Genomic DNA, 9,570 nt, shown 5'->3' with positions numbered 1-9,570 from the left:
GCCACCTCCCTTGCCTGAAAAACTCGCTGGGAATTCTGAAGAAGTGGACATTTGTGATGCAAAAATCACATTTACTAATGATGATATTTTGCTTGGCGAAACACACAATCGCCCCTATTTATGGTTGTCTTTGTGAGAAAACGAAGAATAAGTAGAATCTTGATCAATGATGGTCTGGTGCCAATATTCTCCCATTTCGTACTATCAAAGATCTTGGCATACCGATGGATGAACTATGTGAAAGTCGTTTGATGATTCAAGGGTTCAATCAAGGGGGGCAAAGAGCTATAGGGGCTATCAAATTGGAAATAAATATGGGAGACTTGCATTCGAGTGCATGGATGCACGTGATCGATGCAAAAACCTCATATAATATCTTGTTAGGAAGGCCATGGATACACGAGAACAAAGTGGTTTCATCCACCTACCATCAGTGCTTGAAATAATGTGAAGATGGGGTGGTCGAAAAGAAGATAGTTGTTGATGATAAGCCCTTTACCGAGGCTGAATCATACTTTGTCGATGCAAAATTCTACTTAAAGAATTACGTCTAAAGGAGGTTAAGGTTGATGATGTGATATTGACCAAAAGTGTTGCAAAGAAGGTTGATGCAACAACTAGCAAGGAAAATATTACAGTTGAAAAAGATCAGGTGCTTCATGATAGGAACAAGATGAATGAGGCATCTTCAAGTAAGAAAGTGACTCCTGTTCTTCGCTATGTCCCAAAGGCAAGGAAGGTCGAATATCCATCTTTTGAACTACAAGGTAAGGTGTTAGGAGACTTGACCCTTCCTATCAAGCGAATTGATGCAATTAAGTCATCTACAAAGTTGCTTAAAGGGTTTGTTAAATCATCAAGCCACAATTCGCTTCTAAATCTAGCACTTCCTGCAAAGCGCACAGATGAGGGCTTTGACCCAAACGCCTACAAGTTGTTAGCAAAAGCTGGATATGATCCCAACGAATCATCCAAGTTAGGAAAGCTCCCGCCTGAAGCTTCAAACCCTACTCAGAAGATGATGATAGAGAAAGGGTACTCACTGAAGCAATCACGTGAAGGATTAGGTTACAAACAACCCCCGCCAATCCGTATCTCCATTAAAAGGGCAAGTTGTAACTACATTGCTGCTAAAGAAGTGTCTACGACGCTTAATAAGAAGCCTTCTGTGTTTGATCGACTTACGAAACAAAGGACCTCAGTCTTTGATAGGTTGGGACCACTGAAGAAGGAAAACAAGCGCCATGGAAGTAATAGAAGGATTGGAGCACCTATCTCCCTTAAAAAGGAGATTTTGACCACAGACTACCCAATTCTAATTCCTTCTAGAATGAGGCGAGAGACAAAAATTATAGTTTGTGTGGATAGGTCCTCAAAGAAAAGGCTCATACTATAGTCCACACTAAGGAATGAGAGGAAGATGAAGAAAGTGTGAGGTCATCATATCATATCACCATTCGTGATGAACAAAATGCTTCACCCTATACGGAAATCAAGGAAAAGTGCCTTGATATTTATGTATGTCATCACATATCTTTCAATGATGGTGATCCTCAAGAGGATGAAGACGCTAAAGATACACCACCTGAGCTTGAAGAAGGAGTGAAGACAACGATTGATGCAATAAAAGAAGTCAATCTCGGAGTAGTTGAAGATCCAAATCCCACATATATAAGTGTCTCTCTAGCTAATGATGAAGAGGGCAAATATATTGAGCTACTTAAGGAGTTCAAAGATGTATTTAGTTGGAGCTACAAAGAAATTCTAGGTTTAGACCCCAAGGTGTCTGTTCATCATCTTGCTGTCAGATGAGGTGCTCGTCCTGTGAAGCAAGCACAACGTCGCTTCAGACCTGAACTGGTTCCCTTGATTGAAACCGAAGTTAACAAGCTTATTGAGGCTGGTTTTGTTCGTGAAGTTAAATATCCTACATGGATTTCAAGCATCCTCCTTGTAAGAAAGAAGAATGGCCAAATCTGAGTTTGTGTTGACTTTAGGGACCTAAATAATGCTTGTCCGAATGATGAATTTCCTCTTTTTATCCCTGAGCTCATGATTGATGCAACAACTAGATATGAGGCGATGTCTTTCATGGATGGTTTATCTGAATATTATCAAATTCACATGGCACCGAAGGACGAAGAACTTACTGCTTTTCGCACCCCTAAAGGTATATACTGCTACAAGGTAACGCCTTTTGTTTTGAAGAATGCTGGTGCTACATATCAACGTGCCATGCAAAATATTTTTGATGACATGCTTCATAAAAATGTGGGGTGTTGTGTTGACGACTTGGTGGCAAAGTCAAGGAAGAAGGATGATCACTTGCGAGATTTGAGGATGGTATTTGAATGGCTTTGAAGATACCAACTCAGAATGAACCCGTTGAAGTGCACTTTTGGAGTTACTTCTGGGAAGTTCCTCGGTTTTATTGTTCGACATCGAGGTATCGAAATTGATCAAGCTAAGGTGGATGCTATCTTGAAAATTCCCGAGCCTAAAGATATTCATGAATTAAAAAGCTTGTAGGGTAAGGTGGCATATCTTAGGAGATTTATTTCAAATCTGGCTGGAAGATGCCAACCATTTAGTCGCCTCATGAAGAAAGGGGTTCCTTTTGAATGGGACCAAGCTTGTAGAAATCTTTTTGAAAGCATTAAGTCTTATCTGATGAAACCTCCAGTACTGGCAGCCCTCATACCTGGAAAGCCATTAGTATTATACATTTCAGCACATGAAAGGTCAGTAGGAGCGCTTCTCGCTCAAGGAAACAATGAAGGCAAAGAAAATGTGCTTTATTACTTGAGTAGGATGATGACGCCAAATGAGATCAAGTATTCTCCTATTGAGAAGTTATGTTTGGCACTTGTCTTCTCTATTCAAAAGCTAAAGCATTACTTCCAAGCTCACGTTGTGCAACTCGTCTCAAGAGCGAACCCTATCAAGTTTGTCATGTCTAAACCAGTCCTAAGTGATCGATTAGCAAGATGGTACCTCCAATTTCAATAATTTTAAATTGTGTATGTTCCTCAAAAGGAAGTAAAAGGACAAGCATTAGCAAACTTCCTAGCTGACCATCCGATTCCAGATGATTGGGAGTTGTCTGATGAATTGCCTGATGAAGATGCAATGGTCATAGAAATTCAGCCTCCTTGGAAGATGTATTTTGATGGCACTACACATCGTGAAGGAGTTGGCGCTGGAATAGTGTTTATCACTTCTCAAGGAGAAGTTTTGCCCTATTCTTTCACTCTGACACAACGATGCTCCAATAACGTTGCTGAATATCAAGTGCTCATACTTGGGCTTGAAATGGCTGTGGATATCAAACAATTATTATTATAAGTTTTTGAAGATTCCAAGTTAGTGATCAATCAGATTTTGGGTAGCTATGAGGTCAAGAAGCCAAAGTTGGTGCCATATCACAAATATGCTCAAAGATTGGTAAGTTGTCTTGGAGAGGTAACTATTCAACACGTGCCGAGAAAGGAAAATAAGAGAGTTGATGCATTAGCAGCCTTAGCTTCTACATTATCTTTGCCTGATCAGACACAAGTCATTGTTTGCCAAAGATGGGTAGTTCCTCCAACAAATGACTATGAGGAAGAAGAAAGCGAAGTTGAGCATATTGCTTCCGTTCTTGAGGTTGAAATTGAAGATTGGCGACAATAGTTAATTGATTATCTTTGTTATGGGATATTACCGGAAAATCCCCGAAGAAAGACAAAAATCCGAAGGAGAGCCCCTCATTTTCTTTATTATAAGAACACACTCTACAGAAGATCATTTGATGGAGTACTCATACGTTGTTTAGGGGCTGATGAATCCCTCCAAGCCCTGCAAAAAGCACATTCTGGAGTATGTGGTGCGCATCAATTTGGGCCAAAACTTCACTTCCACATAAAAAGAATGGGGTATTATTGGCCAACCATGGTGAAAGATTGTTTAGATTACGCTCGAATGTGTAAAGATTTCCAATTCCATGCTAACTTCATACATCAACCACCTGAAGTACTACACCCAATTGTTGCTTCTTGTCCATTTGATGCTTGGGGTTTGGATGTTGTTGGTCCATTGCCAAAGTCTTCTGGTGGACATCTATACATTTTGGCCGCAATCGATTACTTCTCGAAGTGGGCTGAAGCTGTTTCTCTTAAGGAAGTAAAGAAGGAAAATGTGGCTAATTTCATCCGGGTCAATATTATCTATCGCTTTGGAATTCCTCGATATATATTGACAGGCAATGATAAGCCATTTGATAACAATTTGATGAATAAAATATGTGATCTTTTTGACTTCAAGCAACGCAATTCCTCCATGTATTATGCTGCTGCCAATGGACTTGCTGAAGCATTTAACAAGATGCTCTTCAACTTGTTGAAAAAGGTTGTTTATAAGTCTAAGAGAGATTGGCATGAAAGGATGAAGAAGCTCTTTAGGCATACAAGACCACATATCGCACACCAACGCAAACGACTCCTTATTCACTTGTTTATGGAGTTGAAGCGGTCCTTCCACTTGAGCGTCAAATCCTATCATTGTGGCTTTCCATTTAAGAAGGACTCACTGATGAAGAAAATTCTCGGTTACGCCTTGAAGAATTGGAAGCTCTTGATGAAAAGAGTCTAGAAGCTCAACAAAGCCTTGAATGTTATCAAGCTCGCTTGTCTCGATCTTTTAACAAAAGGGTGCGCCTTAGATCTTTCCAAGTGGGTGACCAAGTTCTTATGGTCAAAAAGCCTATTATTACCTCTCGTCGGTCTGGGGGGAAATTCTCTGCTAAGTGGGATGGACCATATATTGTACAAGAGGTATACTCAAGTGGCGCTTACAAGATAGTTGACTCAGAAGGTTTGCGGATTGGCCCTATCAATGGGAAATTCATGAAGAGATACTATCCTTGAATAAAACAAATACACTCCTTAACACATAAGCCTAAACTACAAGTTATAATGCTCCTCAATGCACGAGCCTATAACTTGCTGAGCCTAAACTGCAAGTTATAATGCTTCTTGGTAGATAAGTATATATTGTATGTAACGAAGCTCCCCAATTTTGAACTAAATTTTTAAGACGTAAAGCTCTTCAAATTCAAGCAAAGTGTTCAAGTTTTAAAATTCATCAAATTCGAGAAAAGACTCAAGTCGACAGCTCTTCAAAGTCGACCAAAGACTTCAAGTTGCAAAGTTTTTTAAATTCGAGCCAAACCTCAAGACGTAAAGCTCTTCAAATTCGAGTAAAGTGTTCAAGTTGTAAAGCTCTTCAAATTCAAACAAAGTGTTCAAGTTGCAGAATTCCTCAAATTCGAGAAAGACTCAAGTCGAAAACTCATCAAACTAGAGAAAAGACTTCAAGTTGCAAAGCTTTTTAAATTCGAGCCAAACTTCAAGTTGTAAAGCTCTTGAAAATTGAGCAAGTCTTCAAGTTGTGAAGCATTTCGAAAAATAAGATAAATCTTCAAATTATTATGCTCATGTACACACCCAAAATTGCATGTTATAAAGCTCTTTAAATTCGAGCAAAATCTTCAAGTTGTAAAACTCCTCAAAACACAAGCTTAAATTGCAAGTCGTTGCGCTCCTTAACGCACGAGCATAAACTGCATGTTACTCCTGACCCGCAAGAGTATAAACTGTGCACGGTCCAAAAAAAAGTCCGCTAGGTTGAAAACCTCGAAAGAGGCGGCTTAGGAAAAAGTTAGGAGGTCCAAAAAAAAGTCCACTAGGTTGAAAACTTCGAAAAAGGCGGCCTAGGCAAAAGTTAGGACGCAAAAAAAGCTCACCTATTTCGAACTACGGAATGACTTGATCCTCTTCACCGAGGTACGTAGGCAGCTTAGAGTTTCATTCTAAGTTCATTCATATGAGTTCAAACAATACATATTACCCAAGGCCTTATTCAAAGGAAGTATGGTGGAATATATTCACTTGATTAGCACTTGAAAATTAGGTGTACATGTATTCTTTTGTTGAAATCTCTATCTTATCTTGATGGCCCAAGGGGGCAAGCCCTCAACGTCAAATTGAGGTCTTTGATGAATGATTGTAGTTTTTTTTAATAAAAGTCTAAATCTTCAAGATGAAGTCTCCAATTGTAAGCCAAATTGATTTCGTTAAGTCTGCTAGATCATCAATTTGAAATATTCAAGCCCGCTGAGTCATCAAGTTAAAATCTCTGAATTCACCAAGTCAAGTTAAGGCCTTCGAAATCGTCAAAACTTGAAGTCTTCAATTCTTTTCAAGTTGAATCACCAAGTTAAAGTCTTCAAATCCACTAAGTCTTCAAGTCGAAGTCTTCATATCTGTCAAGCCTTCAAGTAGAAGCCTTCAAGTCTACCATGTCTACAAGTAAAATCTGCAAGTTAAATTCTTCCAAGCACCAAGTCTTCAATTGAGTGCACTAACTTTAAATATTTATCCTGGAATTTTTTTTGAAGGAAAATTTTAATATATCTTCAAATCTTCTACCAGAAGTATTTAAAATGTTGGCTTGGATGACTTGATTTATGTTGCAGAAAGACGATTCTTCAATTGTGAGGCTTTCTTTAATAAAATGGTATCTTTGGAATTGATTTCTTCTTCTACCTGCAAAAAGGAAAGGAGAAACATATCTATATAAAGGAGATCATAAAATTACCTGTGAAGATTGAAATTGAAGAGATATTCTTGGTGGTGAGCTTTTTGAAAAATAAATCATTCTTCATACAATCTCTTACTCATATATCTCGAAATGAGGACAAGTTTTTGTTCCCTTTAGCCAAAATGTTAAATCTTTTGGCTGTAAAGTAAACTCTATGGCTTAGATGGTGTAATGGTCTTTGTCAAAGATAAAGAAGTCAAATTTTCAAATAAAGTGAAGTCTTTAGCTCAAATTGTGTAATGTCCTTCGCTTCAAATAAAATGAAGTCTTTAGCTCAGACAGTGTAATGGTCTTCGCGTCAAATAAAATGAAGTCTTTAGATCAGATGGGGTAATGGTCTTCGCTTCAGATAAAATAAATCTTTGGCCCAGGCGGTGTAATGGTCTTTGCCTCAGATAAAATAAAATCTTTGGCTTAGGTGGTGTAATGGTCTTTGCCATAGATAAAGAAAGTAAGTTTTCAAATAAAATAAAGTCTTTAGCTCAGACGGTGTAATGGTCTTCGCTTCAGACAAAATAAATCTTTGGCTCAAACGGTGTAATGGTCTTCGCCTCACATAGAATAAAGTCAAATTTTCAGACAAAATAAATCTTCGGCTTAGACGGTATAATGGCCTTGGACTCAAATAAAGTAAAATCTTTGCTTCGATAGTGTAATCGCCTTCGCCTAAAAAAAAGGGAAAGAAGTCTCCTACTTGAGATGGGATAAATCTTAAGCACTTCATATTACTGCTTTATCAAAACTCTGGAAAAAAAAGAAGAAAAAATATGAATGCAGAATAATTTCAAAGACGGTGAAGGAGATGAGTTGCATGTTAACAAAATTTAAGCAACTCAAGTCTCCTTAGTTCCTGAAAGTAAATTCTATTCCTGTTGCCGACAACGGACCAAAAGTCTAGTAAGTTATGTAGTTTTCTTGGTGAATGATAGATGGGGTTTGCGTCAGTTCAAATACTACTTCCAAATTGCATAATGGAAGTACAGGGACTCGAAAAGAAAAATTCTCACATCAGAACTCAATTATATGACAAGACATGTGAGTTAGCTTTTAAAGATACTATTAAGAGGATTGAAGGTAAGCAAATGTACAGCGGTCAAAGCAGTACAAATTCAATAAAAGAATTCCACAGCATGTGATAAAATTTGGAAGTGTAAAGAAAAATAACAAAAGGTTTGTGAAGCTTTGTCACTTAATGTATATAAAGTGAAGAAAGGTAGAGAAATAAAGTACTACATGCCATAAAGTGGACTAAGAAAAGTTTGGCATGTACCTATTATGCGGGGGAGGCATGAAACAAAATTTGTGATAAAAGTCCAAGAATATCTTCACGTTGCTCGTTTCTTGCGTAGAAGAAGTGAAAGTACAGAAAAAATGATATTGTACTTGGTATTAAATGTGACATGCAGTAAACAAAAGGTGAATAGTACAAAAGGAAATAACATTGTACCGGTGTTGAAAGTGACATGAAAGTAGGAAAATTGGCATGAAAAGGAGATGACTACCTTTCGTAAAGAAAAAATAAATACAGAGAAGTACTTGCTCTCCTCCAGTTTGCCAAGAAGTGATGGTATTTTGGATTTTAATATCATGCCTCCTGTTTATATAAACCCAATAACGAGGGTAGTAGCAGTGTCCCAAATAAAGTAGGTTAGTCTAGGATAATTATCTTTTTGATAAGCCTGACATATCCAATCTACAAGGATAAGTGTTTTACTCCACCTTGAAGTCTTTATATGATAACGGCATTTTCAAATTAAGACCGGAAGTACTAGGACTCCAAATAAAGCCATCCCCATGCAATAACGTTCCAAGAAGTTTGTTTGATTATGAGTATAATTCATTAAAATGGCAATTTGACCATATATGACAATCAATGAAAATTCTAATGCTTCTGGAATTGAAAATTGGCATCATATATGAAGATTCTTTTGCAGGGGCCTTGTACGTAAATTCTTTCAGAATTATTTATCATGGACTTTCAATTCCAGGCTCTCAAAGCATGGCCAATAACCTCGTTGAAAATTAATGAAGTAAGCCTACAAGTTGGTAAATTATCCAACGTCAAGTCCATTCCATGTAATTGGATAGAGGCAACAAAAAAATATATATGATGTTGTCTCCAATTATACCTCAAGCCCAGTCTTTGAAGTTCGATATTTCTATACCCGACAAGTCTTCAAGTAGGGGCATTTGTAAGCATTTAAATTTTATCGGATTTAAATTCATAAAATAATTTAGACCATATTAAATTCAAGATATTAGTCCAAATAAATATTGTGACTAGTAAATTGGGCTAATTATTTAAATCCAATATATATGTGTTGGGCTAGTCCATTTAATTGGACTATAAATTAAATGATAAGTCCACTTCCTTAGCGCAAAGTCCAAATGGCTAGTAGCCCGTCTTAAAGCCCAGGCTCATGCCACATGTCAAGTGACGCGGCAATCCAAGCCAAATAAATGAGCCAATGAAATCATGCCATGTTTCAAGTGACATGGCAATCCAAGCCAAATAAATGAGCCAATGAAATCATGACATGTGTCAGGTGATGTGACAATCCAAGCCAAATAGATGAGCCAATTAAATCATGCTAAGTGTTTGGATGGTACTGGCCAGTGCAACCCCTACAACTATAAATAGAGGTTTCATAAAGCTAGAAATACCATAAGTAATAACAAGAAGCAAGCAGAGAGCTCGTGGATCAAACACTGTAGATTTCTTTACAAGTAAGCATTCAAGCACCAAGGCGTTCAAGATCAAATTACTTGGAGATTCAAGATCAAATTACTTGGAGATTCAAGATCAAGTTTTACATTCTTGAAGAATCAGAGGAATACCATAGAGATTGTAACACTTTTATTTATTAAAATTAAATATTATATTTGTTGCGCAATTTTCCAGTATTATTTATTTTACTCCGCGCGAAAATT

At 37.5% G+C, this 9,570-nt stretch overlaps 1 protein-coding gene across 1 annotated transcript; it reads left to right on the top strand.

Annotated features, from left to right (window-relative positions):
• Positions 1-224: 224 nt before the first annotated feature.
• LOC142176415 (uncharacterized) lies at positions 225-3,672 on the top strand. Its single transcript, XM_075244036.1, has 8 exons — positions 225-413; positions 557-1,354; positions 1,498-1,737; positions 1,831-1,953; positions 2,050-2,343; positions 2,530-2,922; positions 3,037-3,291; positions 3,379-3,672. The coding sequence occupies exons 1-8, from the start codon at positions 225-227 to the stop codon at positions 3,670-3,672; spliced, it is 2,586 nt and encodes an 861-aa protein (XP_075100137.1).
• The last annotated feature ends 5,898 nt before the right edge of the window (positions 3,673-9,570 follow it).

This window comes from Nicotiana tabacum, chromosome 3 (genome assembly GCF_000715075.1).
Source record: "Nicotiana tabacum cultivar K326 chromosome 3, ASM71507v2, whole genome shotgun sequence".
Lineage (NCBI taxonomy): Eukaryota > Viridiplantae > Streptophyta > Magnoliopsida > Solanales > Solanaceae > Nicotiana > Nicotiana tabacum.
The sequence above is the reverse complement of the archived record's forward strand: the minus strand, read 5'-3'. Positions and strand labels throughout refer to the sequence as shown.